The sequence below is a fragment of the Pavona decussata genome, unplaced genomic scaffold (genome assembly GCF_977016875.1).
Source record: "Pavona decussata unplaced genomic scaffold, jaPavDecu1.1 SCAFFOLD_155, whole genome shotgun sequence".
In the NCBI taxonomy this organism is placed as follows: Eukaryota; Metazoa; Cnidaria; class Anthozoa; order Scleractinia; family Agariciidae; genus Pavona; species Pavona decussata.
Window position 1 is genome coordinate 3031642 of NW_028145567.1, and position 23282 is coordinate 3054923.

At 40.2% G+C, this 23282-nt stretch overlaps 1 protein-coding gene and 1 pseudogene across 2 annotated transcripts; both read left to right on the top strand.

Moving 5' to 3' along the window:
- The first annotated feature begins 452 nt into the window (after positions 1 to 452).
- Positions 453 to 5546, top strand: LOC146465884 (uncharacterized; annotated as a pseudogene). Its single transcript, XR_014868190.1, has 3 exons — positions 453 to 636; positions 740 to 826; positions 3169 to 5546. The product of XR_014868190.1 is annotated as an uncharacterized LOC146465884 (transcript).
- Positions 5547 to 16117: 10571 nt separating this feature from the next.
- LOC146465885 (uncharacterized) lies at positions 16118 to 21653 on the top strand. The gene is made up of 2 exons (XM_085128114.1): positions 16118 to 16273; positions 18596 to 21653. Exon 2 carries the CDS (start codon positions 18612 to 18614, stop codon positions 20106 to 20108), a length of 1497 nt encoding a protein of 498 aa, XP_084984240.1. The 5' UTR covers positions 16118 to 16273; positions 18596 to 18611; the 3' UTR covers positions 20109 to 21653.
- Positions 21654 to 23282: the final 1629 nt, after the last annotated feature.

Sequence of the window (23282 nt, forward strand, 5' to 3'; positions counted from 1 at the left end):
GAAGGTGACAGTGCCAATCACAACTCGTATCCTATAATCCTCGGTAATAACCAGGGATTATAGTCCGTCTGCAACGCAGGTTAACAACTCGTGAATGGACAGGAAAGTGAAACAGAATTGTGAAATTCTTAACTAAAATTGCCGATACTAACCCCCTCGGTTCTCCGGATGAGGCCGCGCGACAATCAGCCGACCAGAGTCAGTGATCGAGTTAGAACATAACATGTTTAACCGATCGCTGATAGGTCCTCCTTATAAAGGAACTAGGCGAAAGCTTCTTAAAAAACTCCTTTATTTGGAAAGTTCACCTTGCGTCAGTTACATTTCAGCTTCCGTTATTTCCCGTTAAATTTAAGGTACATGTTATGAAACGATATACCTCTCGGGTGATCTTTCTTATCGTTTGGAATAAACCAGCACGTGATCGAAGACTGGGCCAAACCCTGGACAGAAGAGAAACTCTTAATTAATCCAATTGGTTCCACTATCTGCTCCAAGCTAGAGAAACCGTAAAATGAGTCTTCCAAAATACATGACTATGAACGTTCCCCAAGTCCGATGACAGGGAGAGTGCATTTTCGTGCCTTTCAAAATCCACGACTGACAAGCCGCACGACATCACTTATATCTACTGAGGTTGCGACATTTCATAACTTTTTTTTTCAGACCTTTCCACCAATCAATGAAATATTTTGATGCATAATGATTGACATTATTTTTATTCGATGTTTCCGCACAGTTCAGCTCGCACAAGACTCTGTGAGTTTAACACAGTCAAACCGGCGGCCAAATAAACTAAAGGATTTCCAGTCTCATTAATTACCTGGTAAGTGGAACTTAACATTCTTCAGTCACGCAAGTTCTTGAATGGAAATTGATTTGTATAAAATATTGTAGCTGTGTTGAAGCTCCGTCATGCTAAGTCTTCGCCAAAACCTCGACCATGACCAACGGACCAATTCTTTAGCTGTTGTACGCGTTCTCTGGTTACCTATTCTGCGTGCAACAAGTTTTGACGTTGTTTTCGTTTCTACTTTTTGCAACACGAAAATTTTTGGGAGCGCGGAGGTGGTACTACACGCAACAAACAGCCAAAACTTTGCAACACGACATCAATTTGTCACGAGACCAGTTGCCCGACATGTCGCCCGTATTACTTGACCTTGACGGAAGACAGAAATCGCAGCCTCAGTTGTGGCTAGAGGAAGAGAGATCGATACAATAAAGCTAGTAAATAAAACCAAAGGATTGAGGTGGGGTTCAATTAGTTAGGGACTCAGTGGAGTATGAGGCAGGAGAATGGGGGAGAGGAGGAGAGAGAAACAGAGAGAAACGTTAACCCCACTGAGAATTTCGAAAGTAACAGCCCCTGTTACTTTCGGATTTAGTGAGCCAAATGGGGTAATGTTACTTTCGGTGAGCCGTTACTTCTGTTACTTTCGAAATTCTACGGTATTCAGCGCATAGGACTTCTCTTACCGTATTACAGAATTTAAGACTGATTAAAATGTTTGCTACTTTTCAAATACGAAAAAGACAAACATGTATCTTCTCTTCAGACCAGTATGTAAAACGTATCTCATATCAGACCTTGATGGTGAAATATATAATTTTATTTCGTGTTGACGAGTACCACGTCCAGGGGCCCGTTTCTCGAAAGTCCCGGTAATTTACCGGGCCCGATAAGTATATTTTAAAGTGTTTTTTCGCCGATTACACAGTGATTACACGCAAGGTACTTGGCCAATGCTTTCACAGAATTTAGTATTCAAAGCTAACAAAAATTGACTTCCGTTAAGAAACATTTATCACCAAAGACACTTATCGGGCCCGGTAAGTTACCGGGACTTCCGAGAAACGGGCCCCAGATCTCTATCTGTAGCTGCCCGGCTAGTTTGAGTTTTGGAGCATTTTATACCTTCACGTAGCAGAGCTTGTTTTCTACGGTTTTTCAGAGCCTTCTGGGGCGGGACTCTCGTTGTTTATGATAAACATCGCAAAGTGGCTCGGACTATTAAAACACAGATAATTCTGAGTGATAAATCTCTGTGTAATATGACGTATCCAAATGGGCCATTCGGAGTTGCTTTAAACCTCATCACGAAAGCGAGGCTAAGTGCAAAGCTTTCTTTTTTTCTTTTTTTTTTTTTAGTTTTGTTTGCATATTTTCAATTTCATGATAAAAATTGTTCACGAAGCCTCACTTTCATGATGAGGTTCAAAGCAACTAGGAAAGGGCCTATTCAGAGATCGTGCATTTCTTCAGAGGTAATCAATCGATACCAATCGATGAAGAAAAAAGTTGAAATCGATTACTATCTATTATCGATAGAAATCGATAACGATTGATTTATCGATTGTTATGGGAAACGTTTGAAGAGTTGAACTCCGCTAAGTCCCAAGGGAAATAGAAAAAAAGTTTTCTGGGCCCAGTTTTTCAAAGCTCGATTAAGCTAATCCTGGGCCAACGTGAACTTTGATTCGAGTTTAATTACTAAAGAAAAAGCATTTTTCAAAACATATTTGCCCTTTAGCTTTGACTTAGATTTTTCTTTACTTTAAGCTGAAAGTCAGTTAAAATATTTTTAATAAGCGACATCAAAACCTCGGTTAATTGTAATCGGGGATTAACGTTAATCAGCTTTCGAACATCTGGGCGCAGAACTTTAGCGGGGCAACGAATGAGCGGGGTTGGTGTTGAATTTCAAGTATCCTGTTAAAAATAATTTTAATACTTAATTGTGGTTCTATCATTCTGTCACAATCACCAGTCGGCTTTGGTGCAGTAAGTATGTTTTACAAGAGCCTTTTGATAAGAACGTTTAGGTTGGGAACTTTAGGCCAAATGTTAAGACCATATTATGGACAGGCTTACATAAGGTGCAGTGATTTTGGCGTCCGTCATCAATAAACTCGAATTTCTGCACATACCAGTTAGCCTGTGCTTGGTCTCTTACTTTTTTCTGAAAAAAAAAAATGATAGAGAGAAAAAAGTCGAACAAGAAGGAAAGCAAAGTCGGAAGCGCGAAGGCCACAACCCAGGGAGTCCCTAGCCACAACCCAAGTCTGCGAATTATCAAGGGAGGGGATTGTGGGTGTGGTGGGGCTTAGGTTAGAGACCGTGGGTCTCCCGAATAATATGCTAATTTTTTATGGATATTTTCATAGGATGCTAAGGTAAGTTATGGCCAAAACGTCGGAAAAGATTCTTGTTCTGATCCTCCTGGTCTGTGGAGTGACATTCGCATTGCTCCAGCTGAGGTGCTTTCCGAAAAATACCCCTCAAGGGCGGAACAGCAAGTTGAGACGAAGCTGCAACTCGCTCCGAGGCAGCTCATTTGTGCTGATGGTTGGTTGGGATTATGAGCCGGAAGAAAGTGTAGAGTTAAGACTAGCAATGAACTCTGTGAAGTACGTGTTGATGGTTCCCCATAAGTTGAAGTCGAAGTTTGAATCTCCTAGTGTAGCAGGGCTGACTTCAAGAGACCAAGAAGAGTTACTGAAGCTGACAAAATTTCTTGACATGCATGCGGACTACGATGGGGCAACAGGAACCACCGCTCAGAAGAGAGGGCAGGGATTCGATAAAGCCAGAGAATCGCTGCACCAGAGTGCTTGCAGATTTCTGGTCAAAAACTGGACGATGATTATTCGCAATTTTGGTAACATTCACCTTGACGCCAATGATGAGAGCCAGTCAGGATGGTATCAAGAGTGCAACATCGTAGAAGGCGCCATCATTCTCCGTAAAGATGTGTTTCTGTCGTTAAGGTGGCGTGCTGACTGCGGAAGCATGAGCCATCTTGATTTTTTTCGTGCGATCAAACGCAGCCTTGAAAATTGCCAAATTATCAAACTGTGTCTTCTCTTCCGAACTCACTTACGCTGACCGCGGCATCCTAGAAGGCACCCGAGATTTCATCGATTACTCAACGCTCGGCCAGCTTCACAGCATTCTACGCGTCGTGCGTCCAGATAAGATCGAATGGACCAAGTGTGCGGACGACAAACAGTTCTGCCCCGAAGAACCCTTGAGCTTGCGCTCAAACACCTTGGCAGCATCCGACGGTTTTCCGATCTGTTGTGATGTTGTCATGGATGACATCCTATCCGCCACTGTTGACGCCATGAATAAAGTTGGCATTGACCATCGTGTTGTGTACGGCACCCTCCTTGGTGCCGTGAGAAGCCAGGCCCTTATCCCGTACTCGGACGACGTTGACATTGCCATTCACAAAGCTGATAACGACAGATACGCCAGCTTCCGGCTGATGCAGCACATACTGGGCCCCAGGTACTTTGTGGCGTGGAAGACCAATCCTCCAACAAGCAGGGTATACCCTCACTTTGCTGCAACCGTGATAACAGATACGCGCCGCCTGTTCAAAGGAGCAGAAAGTCTTGAAAGTGCCGTACTATTCGATAGCAGAGTCCTTAACGAGATGCAAAAACTCTTGCCCGTACAGAACATCCTTTTGGAGCAGCGTTACGTTGATCTGTACCCCTCCCCCGAGAGCTGGTTTGAAACATCCTCCATAGTCACCATAAACAATCGGCAATACCTTGGAGTGTCAGACAATGTTGACAAGTTCCCCAAAAGTTTGTATGGCGACGACTACATGAAGAAAAAACCTGAGATACATTCCAAGACAACCCTGCAGACCGACTGACTTATTCTGTTAATTCATAATCTTGAAAGAGAAGTGTAGACGTTAGTCCTGGAATGTCCTGTTGTTGGTGGAGATTATCGAGCTATCGTTTGGAGGTTGTAGCTTACATTGTGGATATTACGACTTGGAAAATCCAAAGAGAGTACGAAACAACTGTGGCATTGTTCCTTAACTACCAAAACGAGGCAAATCTGAGACAGAACCTAGACCCCTGACCGCGCGCAACAAAAGCACCACTGTAACAGTTTTTTAGTCGTTCGGTTTTTATCTCGCTTACTCGCTTAATAGATGAAACACTTGCTTGTAAAAACAGTCAGCATTAATGATATACAAACAATCAGTATTATATATAGACAAATTTCTGCTGAAAAACAACAACAACAACAACAACAACAATTTTGTTTGCATTCCAATTTACATAGGTGGTATTGCGCAAAAACAGTGAAAGAAATAAGAAATCACACTATACTTAAATAATTCTATTTTTTAATAATAATAAACTTAAATTATAATAAATTGATAAAACAATTATTTTCTAGAGAACTTCAAAAACAAAATAACTTATTTTTTTTATTTATTTTATTTTCACACAAAAAAAAAGATCTACTGGTATATGATTAAAAGCAATAATATTTTATGAGGCTCCTAAGAGGGTATTTCAAATCAAAGGACTTTTTCATATACACTAAATAAATTTAGATTGCAAACGAAAAGGAATTTAAAATGATAACGATCAGTGTTGTAGCCAGCCATTTTTCCCCCTTAAGCCCAGGGGTGTAAGAGAGCATATCAACTTTTTTTTGCCAAAGTTCTACATACGAACAGGTCAATATATGAAACTATATATGAAAGCACACTATATGAAAGCACAGGTTTGCCTCTTCCTTCACGTATTGATTTAAACAGAAAATGAACGGGCTTCTTTGAGATACGGAGGTCATATCAGCATCCGGGAGGAACATCAAAGGAATGACTATCACTGACTATCCTTCACTCAGATACAAGTGTTCTTGGCTTGTTCGCACAGAAATCTCCGATGCACGACTCTCTTGCGTTCATTGGCTATTGATCACGAGGGCGTCACGTGCTCTGTTTTCATCCTGGGTTTAAGGAGAAAAATGGCTGGCTACTCCAGGGGAAAATCATTTCCTACATTACTTGACAAACAATGTTACAATATTCTTAGCTTTTTTTAATATTTGATATACAATGTCTACCAGTTTTAATAAATGAATAGCCTCAACATTTCTGAATACTCTATACGTTTTTTTCAGCTGTCTATTGATGGTTTTCCGTCTATTCGTTTGTGCTTGTTTCAACTGTATGTTATTTATTTTTGTAATTGTATCAACCGTCTCACAGTTTCAATCCCTTTTTTGCCAAGTTTTCCAGCCATCGAGGCATCAGTTTTAGCCGGAAGTGGCCTGTCCGAATGAAAGAATGATACTATAGTTTTATAATACAGTCGAACCTCCCATAAGCGACTGCCCAAAATGCCAAGATTTAGTGATCGCTTACGGGAGGTGGTCGCTTACAAGAGTCGAACCAGAGCGGTTTTTTTCCGGGAACAGGTCTGGTACATCTGCTTATTCGAAGAGAACTTATTGCATGCGTTTTCCTAGTTACAATACGAGCAGTGCTAGGTTGTCACCAGAAGGTCCTTGTAAACTCAGTGTAGCGTAGTACATACAGCCAACATGGAGATCAGCCCATGTCTCAAGTGGTCGCTTACAAGAGGTTGAAAATAATGAAAAATTATAATGCCGTCACTTCAAAAAGTGGTCGTGGTCGGTTAACTATGGGAGGTGGTCGCTTACGAGAGGTGGTCGCACATGGAGGTTCGACGGTATACTCAAAATCATTTACTCACTAGCAAATGAAAAAAAAAAGGGTACAATACCTGTTTATTTTGAAAATGTGGGCTTCCCGAACAAGTAGTAACGCTGTACTGCCTCATAAACCTTGAATAGAGAACCAGTCAGACTGCAAGATCCCGTGGTTATCACAAAGGGCACATCGAAGGTCCAGGTGCATGGCCGGGGGATTTAGGGCCGGGATGAATAGGCCACAGAAGGCACCCTAGGGACAAAATCAGGTTAATCTTATAGCATAAGGTTCAAAATTGACCAAAAATGGTCAAAGCCAACCTGGCCACGAAAACGTCAAAAATTGTCAAAAATTAAACCTTTAGTATTAGGTTGAAAATTGGACTAAAACTAGTAGTAATCAAAGATTATACCCTCCGACAGCCCTAAGTTGTGCGATTGTACGGCCTGCTGCGTGACTTTTTTTAGGTAGTGTATTAAACTACCAAGGTCAAATACTTGCAATAAACGAAGCTGAGTTAAAAATTTCAGCGGCTACGTTGTTAAACTTAAAAATAATAGAAAGTATTTTCGGTCCGCCTGTTGCGTGGCACCGTCGAACTCTAAAATAATGCACATCATTTTCGGTAAAACGCTTTCAATCTTGGAGAAAAACGAAACTCACAGGCCAGCGTACTATTTTGGTCAAACTGAAGCGAGCTAATTTGCATACAAGTTGGATAGCGAATTATCCGTTGAATAAAATAATCTGCTCTTGGAAAAACCGGGGCCGGATCAGTGAGTTTCTGATGCGTGTATATTTCAGATATTTTTGTATTTCGATTTTATACTAACTCGCGAACCTAGGGCTGGGAGAAAAGCCCTCTTTACTCGTATTGTAAAAGGTTTCTGAACATAGCAACGATTTTGATGAGGATGGTCTTTTCGTAGTTGCACAGGCTAGTTTGCGGTTGAAATCTATTTCTGACGCGACGAAATGTACAACGGGTGTGCAGCGCTGTCGTGTTCGATGAATTTATTTCCCATGGAAAATTATTTTACCGCGGCCACAAAACGAGTTATTTTTTTCTTCAATGCAATCTTTCACAAAAGAGATTTCTGGAAGAAAGGGAAAAGATTCTGCAGAGATATTTCCATCCAGTGAATATTGATGAACATTAAAGTTGAAATGTGATCCGGTAAAACTTTCCCGATGGGAAAAATGGGTGTCAGTAAAACGCGGGGTCGGGGTCGGGGTCATTTTTTTCTTTTTTTTTTATTTAATTTGTTTTTCAACATCACAGGTCATTTGTGGTTCAAAAAAGGATTAAATCCAATATAAAAAAGTTAAGTCTCTAAAGCTTACTAGCTTAGGATAGGTCATCGGTGACAACACTCGATGCAGTTCCGTATTTTGGCGGACATTGGTTCCTTGAATTGACTTCCTTTTATTCTTCTAAGAAACGAAATGAGGCAAAAAATGCAAGGTACGAGACAATATATTTCCTTGAACTAAAAAATTCTTGAACTAGAATGTGCATGAACTTACTATGAACACCCCCGCCACCTTCCATGATCGTGCTCGTTTGTTACAGTCAATCCATGTCACGCGTGACATGGATCCCAAGGGGTTAGTTGATGACTCAAGCGTCCTCTGAAAAAATATGCCTCAAAATTTCATATTACACAACAATAATACAAGACCTCGGTTTCTAATTTGGTTAACAAAGTTTATTCCGAAAACTAAGGCAATTTTATCAGTAACGGTCGTAGAAAAAAAAACACATGTTGTTTGTCAGTTGTTTACGTTCTGATGGAATTTCCTGTTTAAGTAAAACGCCGTCTGGAGAGGAGTGAACCTTCACTCCCCCACCCTCCTCACTCAATGTTGCTTTGAATGCCGGCCGATTATCCATCCCTTTTTTTCAGCGGCGGACCAACAGTTATGGGGGGGGGGAGGTGGGGGTTGGGGCTGAGTTGTTGATGTATCACTGGAATTTGTAGATTGACTAAAAGTTTCTTAACAATTTTGTCCAATATTGTAGCTATCACAATCCACGGCCAAAGAAAAGTAAGGAAAGGTCCAAAAGCTTCTTAGGAACCCTTGAAAGGTCATGAAACTTGTTGAACATTAGGGCATAACAAAGTCACTGAATTTCATAGTTGCCTAAAACAGAACACTAAAACCATGCAGTTTCATTCAGCAGTGGATACGTAGGTTTTCAAGTACATTTCGGTTCTACAAGTACGTTGGCCATTTCTGAAGTTTTGACCGCTATAATCTCTTTCAATCTTATTAATTCATCCGTTTTCCCTTTTGCACTGTTTATATCACGTTGTTGGCGCTCACCTACATTGATTTAATGTGCAGGCTGGCGTTACTTCTTTATCTTAGAGTAATGGCATACCATTATGTCTAGATTATGGCGCTGTTACTCTGCTTATGTCCAGTGTTTTATTTCTATTTCTTTTGCTTTCTTACAGGTTCAGAAAATTGACATTGGCTATGCCAAAACCGCCAAAAAGATGGACGTGAAGAAACTAAAGAGCGCCATGTGGGGACTTCTCACCGCAAATGGCCAGGGAAACAAGGTCTGTTCTAAAGCACGCCTTCCCTGCTTCTCTACCTTAACCGCCTCCAACTCCTTTTCCAATTTCATTCGGGTGGCGAAATATTTTCAGTTCTAACTTGGAAGTCTTAAGAGCCGTCCTCTGTAAATATCGACTATCGTCGTTTGGACGAGAAAAAATGAAATCTCTCAAACTTTCTCAGAAGAATGGTCTATATAAGTGATTCACATAAATATAACTTTCAGCTCAGTTCGATTCGTATTGTAGCTGTATTGCGACCATCTTAGTTTTGCCGCTCTGAGAGGGCTTTCAGCGGCCATTTTAGGCCACACTTTTAAAAAGTTGCCTTACAAAGAAAGCGTTACAAATCCGAACAAAATCTCATTATTCGAAACAAGCAAATGTTTTTTGTTGTGTTGAGAAGCATTTTTGGGAATTTGATCGAAATCTGATTTTTTTACAAAATTTTTAATTACTTCCCTATTGACTCTGTTTCTCTACTCCGCCTTATTATTAATTTATTATTTTTTATTTCTTTTTTGCAGTATTTTGTATTTTATGTTTGCGTTAGTTAGCAGAACTTTAGGACTCTTTTGCAGTACTGTAGCAATAAATAGTTATACTCTTTTTTGTTATATAAGAACCTTATTTATGAGAACGTTGCAGTTGAGGTTGAGATTAACTAAAATTTAAGAACATACTAAGAACATTACCCAGGCTGATAGTCAGTTAAGAACATTTTTATTACGACCAAAGGTTTTTTAAAATGAACAGTGTTAATACGGATAAAATATCAGTCTATATCTGCTGTACTTGTCCTATTTAACCTAAATAATAGGTGTCTTGGTCACGTCCGCATAGATTTATTGAAATACTATAACAGATAACTTAAGAGGCATCTTAAGAACTTTTCAGGCTCAAATTGCGAAAAACAAAATATAAGAACGTCCAGCCTCGGCGCCAAAATTAGACGCTATTATATATATAAAAAAAGTGTTTATGTTTATGCAAGTAAACAGGGCTTGCACAATCGATGAAACCGATGATCGGAAAATCAATCGATCAATCGATGACAATCGATGCCAATTAATCGATTGATATTGATAATCGATGAACAATCGATGCACGGGTTTTTTGTGATTATCGATTTCATCGATTATCAATTTTTATCGATTATCAACGCCAATCGATCAGTTCATTGACATCGATTGTCATCGATTGGTTCTCATTTTTTATGCGTTTTATTTTCAGTCAAGATGACCGGTAGCCTCCCACGCAGTCGTTTTTAGGGGAATCGTATTACCTCCTCCCCACAAACGCCTGCTTACCTAAGCGCCACATTCTTTTCCGCCGCTAAGCCAATCACAGTGAACCTTCTAAAATCTGGAAGGTCACGACCTTGACCTCAGAACGCCTCTCGCGGGAACAGTGAAAAACATCACAACGGTGACAGAAGTTGACCGAGCTTACGTGAGCTTTTAGCACCGTGTGCCGGGTCTCTGTAAAACGAAGACCGGATGGCGGTGGATGGCGGATGGCGGATGGCGGACGGCGGATGATAAAATACGGATAATAAAATCCGGATGGAAAAATGCGGATAATAAAATGCAGATGAAAATAATAAATAAATTGATTGATTAATTATTAATCACAAATTTCCCACATTTTTTCTTTATGTATCGTCGGATCCGAAAAAAAGAAAGCACTTTCATCGAAGAAGAAGTACTTTTTGATCGGGATCCATACTTTTCAACTTAACATCACCACTACAGTCCTTTTATCCCCCATCTTTATTAGTAACTAACATTTAACAAAGAAAACTACACTACTACTACTACAGTACTTGATCGACACACCACCCTACCCTAAATAGTTGTCAATTTTGCACCGAGCGTTTGTACGTGCACGGCACCTGTACTAGAAAGGCTTGTTTAATAGCGTAATAACTCGAGTGAATGAACCGCGCACCTGGGTTAACCGATGTCTGAGTTGTCGGAAGGCGATGCGGATTTGGGCCAGCCAACTTTTGTTTGGAAGAGGTGAGTTAAGTTAATGAATTGATTAAACTCAATCGATCTTCAACCTTTTTTTAAAGTCAGGCAATTTTTGTTAACCTTTTTTGTGTTCACTGTACATGTATGCTGAAAATGCTGGTCCAGCCCTTTTGCGTTTCACAGTCAACCCAGGTCACCCGTGAACGATATTTTTGAAATTTGAACGGAGTTTCGAAATTTACATGTCATTTTAATTGAATATTTCAAGAATAACAATTGTTTCCCAAGTATTTTGAATCTTTTTTTCAGTTAATGCGTCTTTTTCGGAACGATTTCCAGAGAAATGTCCAACATTCCATTCACACGTCGGACATTACAAAGCGAAATTCGAATGTTCATTTCATTCTTGGAAATCCTTTAACGCGTGACCTGGGTTGACTGTAATGCATGTTACAAAATTGCGATAGTAGCATTTTAGTTGTAGCTTTGACCAATGTCTTCCGGCTTCTGTCGAGGTAAATCTTATTATCATTGTTTTACACGGCCACTGAAGGCTTAGCTTACCCCTAGACCCGCACGTAGACAGTATATCGTAAGCAAAATAACTTACTTGATTTGCCGGTTAGTTCATTTTTAAACTACATCAAATCTTAACTAATCAAACATTGATTTGTGTTATGAGCTAATGGTTCTTGTATTGCTTGAAACGCGAGCGAGATATTTCCGTTAAATCGATTTTAAGCGGCGTAAAAACAGCTTTCAGATGTACCCTCGCCTCAAGTCAAGCAAAGCGGTTAGAAAAATTTGTTCCGGCTATTTTCTAGTGCAACTTCATAACATATAACAAACGGTCAAGCCATAGCGTAAGTCTTTCGGCATGAATCAGTACTTAATTTTCACGTAATTTTTACATGATTTTCTAAAAGAAATTTGGCGTAAGAAATTGTTTATTTATTTATTACTTTAATTTTTTTCATCCGCATTTTATCATCCGCCATCCGCCATCCGCCGCCATCCGGTCTTCCTTTTACAGAGCCCTTAGCCTCCTTTGCAGACGTTGTTTGTGTCGGTCCCATTCTAAGGGAGAATGGGACCGACACAAACAACGTTTGCAAAGGAGGCTAGTGTGCCCTACGTTCAACGCCAATCGATCAGTTCATTGACATCGATTGTCATCGATTGGTTCTCATTTTTTATGCGTTTTATTTTCAGTCAAGATGACCGGTGGTAACTGTGTTTCGGACAGAGGCTGTACATGTTGTGTTGTTAGCTTTTTCCCGCGCATCTCTAAGTTTCTCGATATGGTCTCTTTTTTTCCAGCTTTTACTATACGGCCCACCCATTTAAGCCTGCATGCAGTAAACTTTACTCATTTTTTACCCTGTTTAGTTTATGCATCTTCGTTGTGACAAAGAAGTAATAAAGTGATTACCGAAGCCTATTCACGTTTATTCTGGTTTATTTTATTACAGTTCAGTATAATTACAAGTACATCACCCACCATTCAGAGCTCACTCGTCTCCAGTCGCATCTGCATACAAACAATCCGGTGAACGAATTCAAATCTGAAACATTTGTGCGTACTGCGAGAGCGTATACGTACATGCTGGAACGTGTGGAATACCGAAATTTTTTTTTTTTAATACCAATCGATGATAATCGATGAGTTACGACCACTTTTGTGTGATTATCGATTGGTCATCGATTGGCCGATGCCAATCGATACCAATTAACTAACAAGGCATCGATTGTCATCGATTGATCGATTGATTTTCCGATCATCGGTTTCATCGATTGTTCAAGCCCTGAAGTAAAGCTTACCTACCTTCTCGGTTGTTGTTGATAAGCTATATATTTTATTTCATGCGGAAGGTGACAGTGCCAATCACAACTCGTATCCTATAATCCTCGGTAATAACCGGGGGTTATGGTTCGTCTGCAACGCAGGTTAACAACTCGTGAATGGACAGGAAAGTGAAGCAGAATGGCTATCTCTAAAACAGGGAACGGGGAATGGAGGAATGGGGAACGGGGAACGGGGAACGGGGAACGGGGAATCTCTAAAATAGGGAATCTCTAAAATAGGGAATCTCTAAAAGGGGGAATCTCTAAAAGGGGGAATCTCTAAAATAGGGAATCTCTAAAAGGGGGAATCTCTAAAATAGGGAATCTCTAAAAGGGGGAATCTCTAAAAGGGGGAATCTCTAAAAGTAGGAATCTCTAAAATAGGGAATCTCTAAAAGAGGGAATCTCTAAAATAGGGATCTCTAAAAGTGGGAATCTCTAAAAAAGGGAATCTCTAAAAGGGGGAATCTCTAAAATAGGGAATCTCTAAAACAGGGAATCTCTAAAATAGGGAATCTCTAAAAGGGGGAATTTCAAAAAAGGGGAATCTTTAAACGGGAGAATCTTTCAACAAACTGGATAAATCTATGAACGTTTTAGAAGTAGAGTTTTTCCTAAGAGACATTTACAGCATTTGCCAACAACCAATAATATTCTCGGTTTTCACTGTCACGCCATTGAAAAAAAAAATCGAAACCATTCCATGAATGAAGTCAAGAAATTGACATGGTATAGAGGATAAATAAAAAAGGCATCTGTCCAAGTGTCAGGTCTGTGCGGCATTCCCTACTGGAGTTATTTGATAAAATGTTCCACATAAATTTATAGAGCTTAGTATGGAGACGCCATGTTTGTGTCCCTCTGAGGGACACAAACATGGCGGCCGGAAATACGAAAAAACATCTGGAGTTCACTTTTGCCAGAAAAGAGGTTTGTTTGCCCTTGTGAATTTTCGAATGTTTAGCTTAATATTTCTCCTCAAACTTAAATTGTTTAGAATGCTGAAAATTACCCGAAGAGTCATTTTTAAGATACGGAAAAGCTCTGTCACGGCCGTCCTCCTTATGTCACGCACGATGGAAACTCGGAAATTGAAACCGTTCTATTTTCAAAAGGAAGCACGACATCGAGCTAAGAAATTGTGAACAGACATATTTTTAGGTAATCTTTCCTTGAATGAAGGTAAAAATTTTGTAGGCCTCCCAGTTTTGAATTTTAGAATTTGGTGACGTCACGTGAAAACCAGTGATTATTGACAGTTGTTGTCATAATTACTAGATATATAAGATAAAAATAAATTATTGTCGTTATCTTCGGTAGGGGTGGTCTAAAAAAAAATGCCAATTGATACCAAAGGGCCACGTACAGCAAGAGAAATCGAATTTTCTACAGCATCTTACTGCAAAACGGTTAAGATGAAAGCGCGATTGAATCTCTGAATAAGCCGTAGACTCAAAATGACTGGAACTGGAACCGGGCCTGGCATCTGTAACACGGGTCGACCATCATTAACTGGACTAGACAGACGTCTGGACGCCTGCAAAAAGCTTATCTAGTGATCAGTTCAAAAATGCCAATTGTGAAATTCGCGGTGTTTGTGTTGCGATTGATCCATCAACCCTAATGGCCTTACAACGATGTCTAATAAAAAAGCCCTTTCTTATGTCTAAAACTAACCAATTTCCTTTTATGCCTTTCGAAAGTTGCAACAAACGCCCTCAATGTTTTTCAAGAAAAAAAGGTTTCGCTGGTCAAGGAAAAAATTCACCTTATCTATGATGTTATCACTCAGGTACCAGACATGCTTATCTCCCTGGGATAAAGACATGTCTGACGTAGGCCGGAAGCCACCCAAATTGCAAATGCTAAATATGTTTTCATTGTGTCTGGCTGGTTACGTTTCATGGCGTAATTAACAAGACTAGTAATGAGAATATAAGGTTTAATAGCGTCTGCTTTTTTATACCAAAAAGACAAATTCTCTTTCAGTAGTACCAAATGGCGGGAAATGGCTGCAAGAACGTGTTAAGATAAGACATGTCATCCCGACCTTCGGTCGACCTTTTTTCAACTCGGTGGCTTCAGGTCAACATGGATAACAATTTCAAGTTTCCATTGGCGTTTGCCAGCAAAAGAAAAAAGCTTGAGGCGTTTGATGGACTCCCAAAATTTAGCTGGGACGAGATTACGAGCCAGGAAGTAATTGGTCAAGGCTCATTTGGCGCGGTGTTTATTACCCAGTATCAGACAACAAAAAAGCCTGCCGAAACAGTGGTTGTAAAAAAGCTTTAGAGATTAAGAGATTCCCCCTTTTAGAGATTCCCTATTTTAGAGATTCCCCCTTTTAGAGATTCCCCCTTTTAGAGATTCCCTATTTTAGAGATTCACCCTTTTAGAGATTCCCTATTTTAGAGATTCCCCCTTTTAGAGATTCCCTAATTTAGAGATTCCCCCTTTTAGAGATTCCCCCTTTTAGAGATTCCCTATTTTAGAGATTCCCCCTTTTAGAGATTCCCCCTTTTAGAGATTCCCAATTTTAGAGATTCCCCCTTTTAGAGATTCCCCCTTTTAGAGATTCCCTATTTTAGAGATTCCCCGTTCCCCGTTCCCCATTCCCCATTCCTCCATTCCCCGTTCCCTATTTTAGAGATAGCCGAAGCAGAATTGTGAAATTTTTTACTAAAATTGCCGATACTACCCCCCTCGGTTCTCCGGATGAGGCCGCGCGACAATCAGCCGACCAGAGTCAGTGATCGAGTTAGAACATAACATGTTCAATCGATCGCTTATATAGGTCCTCCTTATAAATGAACTAGGCGAAAGCTTCTTAAAAAACTCCTTTATTTTGAAAGTTCACCTTGCGTCAGTTACGTTTCAGCTTCCGTTATTTCCCGTTAAATTTAAGGTACATGTTATGAAACGATGTACCTCTCGGGTGACCTTTCTTATCGTTTGGAATAAACCAGCACGTGATCGAAGACTGGGCCAAACCCTGGACAGAAGAGAAACTCTTAATTAATCCAATTGGTTCCACTATCTGCACCAAGCTAGAGAAACCGTAAAATGAGTCTTCCAAAATACATGACTATGAACGTTCCCCAAGTCCGATGAAAGGGAGAGTGCATTTTCGTGCCTTTCAAAATCCACGACTGACAAGCCGCACGACATCATTTATATCTACTGAGGTTGCGACATTTCATAACTTTTTTTTTTTCAGACCTTTCCACCAATCAATGAAATATTGTGATGTGTAATGATTGACATTATTTTTATTCGACGTTTCCGCACAGTTCAGCTCGCACAAAACTCTGTTAAGACTCTGTGAGTTTAACACAGTCAAACCGGCGGCCAAATAAACTAAAGGATTTCCAGTCTCATTAATTACCTGGTAAGTGGAACTTAACATTCTTCAGTCACGTAAGTTCTTGAATGGAAATTGATTTGTATAAAATATTGTAGCTGTGTTGAAGCTCCGTCATGCTAAGTCTTCGCCAAAACCTCGACCACGACCAACGGACCAATTCTTTAGCTGTTGTACGCGTTCTCTGGTTACCTATTCAGCGTGCAACAAGTTTTGATGTTGTTTTCGTTTCTACTTTTTGCAACACCAAAATTTTTGGGAGCGCGGAGGTGGTGCTACGCGCAACAAACAGCCAAAACTTTGCAACACGACATCAATTTGTCACGAGACCAGTTGCCCGACATGTCGCCCGTATTACTTGACCTTGACGGAAGACAAAAATCGCAGCCTCAGTTGTGGCTAGAGGATGAGAGATCGATACAATTAAGCTAGTAAATAAACCCAAAGGATTGAGGAGGGGTTCAATCAGTTAGGAACTCAGTGGAGTATGAGGCAGGAGAATGGGGGAGAGGAGGAGAGAGAAACAGAGAGAAACGTTAACCCCACTGAGAATTTCGAAAGTAACAGCCCCTGTTACTTTCGGATTTAGTGAGCCAAATGGGGTAATGTTACTTTCGGTGAGCCGTTACTTCAGTTACTTTCGAAATTCTACGGTATTCAGCGCATAGGACTTCTCTTACCGTATCACAGAATTTAAGACTGATTAAAATGTTTGCTACTTTTCAAATCCGAAAAAGACAAACATGTATCTTCTCTTCAGACCAGTATGTAAAACGTATCTCATATCAGACCTTGATGGTAAAATATATGATTTTATTTCGTGTTGACGAGTACCACGTCCAGGGGCCCGTTTCTCGAAAGTCCCGGTAATTTACCGGGCCCGATAAGTATATTTTAAAGTGTTTTTTCGCCGATTACACAGTGATTACACGCAAGGTACTTGGCCAATGCTTTCACAGAATTTAGTATTCAAAGCTAACAAAAATTGACTTCCGTTAAGAAACATTTATCACGAAAGACACTAATCGGGCCCGGTAAGTTACCGGGACTTTCAAGAAACGGGCCCCAGATCTCTATCTGTAGCTGCCCGGCTAGTTTGAGTTTTGGAGCATTTTATACCTTTACATAGCAGAGCTCGTTTTCTACGGGTTTTTAGAGCCTTCGGGGGCGGGACTCTCGTTGTTTATGATAAACATCCCAAAGTGGCTGGTACTATTAAAACACAGATAATTCTGTGTGAGAAATCTCTGTGCATGTAATATGACGTATCCAAATGGCCATTCGGAGTTGCTTTAAGCCTCATCACGAAAGCGAGGCTAAGTGCAAAGCCTTTTTTTTTCTTTTTTTTTTTTAGTTTTGTTTGCATATTTTCAATTTCATAATAAAAATTGTTCACGAAGCCTCACTTTCATGATGAGGTTCAAAGCAACTAGGAAAGGGCCTATTCAGAGATCGTGCATTTCTTCAGGGGTAATCAATCGATACTAATCGATGAAGAAAAAAGTTGAAATCGATTACCATCTATTATCGATAGAAATCGATAACGATTGATTTATCGATTGTTATGGGAAACGTTTGAAGAGTTGAACTCCGCTAAGTCCCAAGGGAAATAGAAAAAAGTTTCCTGGGCCCAGTTTTTCAAAGCTCGATTAAGCTAATTCTGGGCTAAAGTGAAGTTTGATTCGAGTTTAATTACTAAAGAAAAAGCATTTTTCCAACACGTATTTGCCCTTTAGCTTTGACTTAGACTTTTCTTTACCTTTAGCTAAAAGTCAGTTAAAATGTTTTTAATGAGCGACATCAAAACCTCGGTAATTTTTAATCGGGGATTAAGGTTAATCGGCTTTCGAACATCTGGGCGCAGAACTTTAGCGGGGCAACGAGTGAGCGGGGTTGGTGTTGAATTTCAAGTATCCTGTTAATAATAATTAATACATAATCGTGGTTTAATCATTCTTTCACAATCACCAGTCGGCTTTGGTGCAATAAAAACGTTTTACAAGAGCCTTTTGATAAGAACGTTTTGGTTGGGAACTTTAGGCCAAATGTTAAGAACATATTATGCATGAACAGGCTTACATAAAGTGCAGTGATTTTGGCGTCCGTCAGCAGTAAACTCGAATTTCTACACGTACCAGTTAGCCTGTGCTTGGTCTCTTACTTTTTTCTGAAAAAAAAAATGAGAGAGAAAAAAAAGTCGAACAAGAAGGAAAGCAAATTCGGAAGCGCGAAGGCCACAACCCAAGCCTGCGAATTAACAAGGGAGGGGATTGTGGGTGTGGTGGGGCTTAGGTTAGAGACCGTGGGTCTCCCGGATAATATGCTAATTTTTTATGGATTTTTTCATAGGATGCCAAGGTAAGTAATGGCCAAAACGTCGGAAAAGATTCTTGTTCTGATTCTCCTGGTCTGTGGAGTGACATTCGCATTGCTCCAGCTGAGGTGCTATCCGAAAAATACCCCTCAAGGGCGGAACAGCAAGTTGAGACGAAGCGGCAACTCGCTCCAAGCTCAAGGCCAAGGCAGCTCATTCGTGCTGATGGTTGGCTGGGATTATGAGCCGGAAGAAAGTGTAGAGTTAAGACTAGCAATGAACTCTGTGAAGTACGTGTTGATGGTTCCCCATAAGTTGAAGTCGAAGTTTAAATCTTCTAGTGTAACAAGGCTGACTTCAAGAGACCAAGAAGAGTTACTGAAGCTGACAAAATTTCTTGACACGCATGCAGACTACGATGGGGCAACAGGAACCACCGCTCAGAAGAGAGGGCAGGGATTCGATAAAGCCAGAGAATCGCTGCACCTGAGTGCTTGCAGATTTCTGGTCAAAAACTGGACGATGATTATTCGCAATTTTGGTAATATTTACCTTGACGCCAATGATGAGAGCCAGTCAGGATGGTATCAAGAGTGCAACATCGCAGAAGGGGCCTTCATTCTCCGTAAAGATGTGTTTCTGTCGTTAAGGTGGCGCGCTGACTGTGGAAGCATGAGCCATCTCGATTTTTTCGTGCGATCAAACGCAGCCTTGAAAATTGCCAAATTATCAAACTGTGTCTTCTCTCCTGAACTCACGTACGGTGATCGCGGCATCCTGGAAGGTACCCGAGATTTCATCGATTACTCAACGCTCGGCCAGCTTCACAGCATTCTACGCGTCGTGCGTCCAGATAAGATCGAATGGACCAAGTGTGCGGACGACAAACAGTTCTGCCCCGAAGTATCCTTGAGCTCGCGCTCAAACACCTTGGCAGCATCCGATGGGTTTCCGATCTGTTGTGATGTCGTCATGGATGACATCCTGTCCGCCACTGTGGACGCCATGAATAAAGTTGGCATTGACTATCGTGTTGTGTACGGCACGCTCCTTGGTGCCGTGAGAAGCCAGGCCCTTATCCCGTACTCGGACGACGTTGACATTGCCATTCACAAAGCTGATAACGACAGATACGCCAGCTTCCGTCTGATGCAGCGCATACTGGGCCCCAGATACTTTGTGGCGTGGAAGACCAATCCTCCAACAAGCAGAGTATACCCTCACTTTGCTGCAACCGTGATAACAGATACGCGCCGCCTGTTCAAAGGAGCAGAAAGTCTTGAAAGTGCCGTACTATTCGATAGCAGAGTCCTTAACGAGATGCAAAAACTCTTGCCCGTACAGAACATCCTTTTGGAGCAGCGTTACGTTGATGTGTACCCCTCCCCCGAGAGCTGGTTTGAAACATCCTCCATAGTCATCATAAACAATCGACAATACCTTGGAGTGTCAGACAATGTGGAAAAGTTCCTCAGAAGTTTGTATGGCGACGACTACGACAAGAAAAGACCTGAGATACATTCCAAGACAACCCTGCAGAAAGACTGACTTATTCTGTTAACTCACAATCTTGAAGAAGAAGTGTAGACGTTAGTCCTGGAATGTCCTGTTGTTGGTGGAGAGCTATCGAGCTACCGTTTGGAGGTTGTAGCTTACATTGTGGATATTACGACTTGGAAAATCCAAGGAGAGTACGAAACAGCTGTGGCATTGTTCCTTAAGTATCAAAACGAGGCGAATCTGAGACAGTATCTGCTCTCGTCCTAGACCCCTGACCGTGCGCAACAAAAGCACCACTGTTTTTAAGTCGTTCGGTTTTTATCTCGCTTACTCGCTTAATAGGTGAAACAATTGCTTGTACAAAAAGTCAGCATTAATGATATACAAACAAACAGTACACCTGTAGACTAATTTTTGCTGAAAAACAACAAGAAGAAGAACAATTTTGTTTGCATTCCAATTTACATAGGTGGTATTGCGCAAAAACAGTGACAATAGCGGTAATAAGAAATTATCACAATAAACTTAAATAATTATATTTCTTAATAATAACTTTAATTCTTATAATAACAATAAACTTAAATTATAATAAATTGATAAATCAATTCTTTTCTAGAAAGCTTCAAAAACAAAAAACTTATTTTTGATTTTTTTATTTATTTCTTTTTTGTTTTTTTTACAGAAAAAAAAGGATCTATATTATTAAAAGCAATAATGTTTTATGAGGCTCCTAAGAGGGTATTTCAAATCAAAGAACTTTTTCATATACACTAAATAAATTTAGATTGCAGTCGAAAAGGGATTTTAAATAATAATGATCAGTGTTGTAGCCAGCCATTTTCCCCGTTAAGCCCAGGATTGTAAAGAGAGCACGCATATCAACTTCTTTTGAGTTGTACATACGAACAGGTCAAGTTTTACCTCCGACACTATATGAAAGCACAGGTTTGCCTTTTCCTTCACGTATTGTTTTAAACAGAAAATGAACGGGCTTCTTTGAGAGAGAGAGGTCATATCAGCATCCAGGAGGAACATCAAAGGAGGGACTATCACTGACTATCCGTCACTCAAATACAAGTGTTCTTGGCTTGTTCGCACAGAAATCTCTGATGCATGACTCTCTCGCGGTCATTGGCTATTGATCATGAGGGCGTCATGTGCTCTCTTTACATCCTGGGTTTACGCCCCCGGAAAATCATTTCCCAAACTCATTAATAATTCATCAAGCCAAAACAAAGCAAATCACTGCATGCCGTAAAGGAGGTTGGAATTGTGATCCTGATTATCATAAAATTTTGTGAACTTTTGCTTCGAATTTCTCCAAGAATTATCAATAGTTTGAGAAGCTATATCAAGCACTCGAAAGAGTGTTTCCTCCTACTTTCAAACACCTCGAAGTTGGTTAAAAAAAACTCGGCTGCGCCTCGTTTTTCCAACGTACTTCTCGGTGTTTGGATTTCGGAGGAAACACTCTTCCTCGAGTTTGATATATTACTTCCTACATCACTAGACGAACAATATTAAAATATTCTTAGCTTTTTTTTAATATTTGATACACAATGTCTACCAGTTTCAATAAATGAATAGCCTCAACATTTCTGAATACTCTATACGTTTTTTTCAGCTGTCTATTGATGATTTTCCGTCTATTCGTTTGTGCTTGTTTCAACTGTATGTTATTTATTCTAGTAATTGTATCAGCCGTCTCACAGTTTCAATCCCTTTTCTGCCAAGTTTTTTAGGCCGTTTTGGTGTGTATCGAGGCATCAGTTTTAGCCGGAAGTGGCCTGTCCGAATGAAAGAATGATACTATAGTTTTATAATAAAGTCGAACCTCCAATAAGCGACTGCCCAAAATGCCAAGATTTAGTGATCGCTTACGGGAGGTGGTCGCTTACAAGAGTCGAACCAGAGGGGTCTCTTTCCGGGAACAGGTCTGGCACATCCGCTTATTCGAAGAGAACTTATTGCATGCGTTTTCCTAGTTACAATACGAGCAGTGCTAGTTTGTCACTTAAAGGTCCTTGTAAACTCAGCGTAGCGTAGTACATACAGCCAACATGGAGATCAGCCCTTGTCTCAAGTGGTCGCTATAATTATAATGCTGTCACTTCAAAAAGTGGTCGCGGTCGCTTAATTATAGGAGGTGGTCGCTTACGAGAGGTAGTCACACATGGAGGTTCGACGGTATACTCAAAATCATTTACTCCCGAGAAAATGAAAATAAAAAAAAAAAGGAACAATACCTGTTTCTTTCGAAAATGTGGGCTTCCCGAACAAGTAGTAACGCTGTACGACTTCATAAACCTTGAATAGAGAACCAGTCAGACTGCTGAAAACTGCAAGATCCCGTGGTTATCACAAAGGGCAAATCGAGGGTCCAGGTGCATGGCCGGGGGAATTAGGGCCGGGATGAAGAGGCCACAGGAGGCACCCTAGGGACAAAATCAGGTTAATCGTATAGCATAAGGTTCCAAATTTGACCAAAATTGGTCAAAATCAACCTGGCCACGAAAACACAAAAATTGTCAAAAATTAAACCTATAGTATTAGGGTAAAAATTAGACTAAAATAAGTCCAAAACTAATCGGACCACAAAACCATCAAAATTTATCGCAAAATAGGGTCTGTAGTGTTAAGGTCTACAAAATAAGGTCAAACAAACTTGGCCACAAAACCTGGTCAAGAATTAAAGCCTCCAGTATAAGAGTGAAAATTAGACCAAGGTAAGGCCAAAAATAACCTGGCCACAAAAATTTCAAACTTCTCGAAAAATGAGAGTGTATAGTTTTAGGATGAAAATTGGACTAAAAATAAAACCAAACCCAACATAGCCACAATATCCTCCAAAATTTTTTAAACAGTATAAGCGTACAGTATAGGGGCGAAAATAGACAAGTAAAAAACAACCTGACCAAAAAACCCTAACTAATCCTACCACCACACCCTAAAAAATTATCGAAACTTAGAGTGTATACAAAAAGGGTGAAAATCAGACAAAAAATAAAGGTCTTAACCAACCTGACCAAAAATCCACCAAAATTGCACAAAAGATAAAGCCTATAGTATTAGGATGGAAAAACTAAAATAACGTATTTAAAACAATCCTGCCTCAAAACGCTTCAAAATTTAAAGTCTTGTTCTCTTCATCAAGATTAAAGCCAATAGTAAAAGGGTGAAAATTAGGAAAAAAGTAAGATCTAAATCAATCTCGCCTCAATA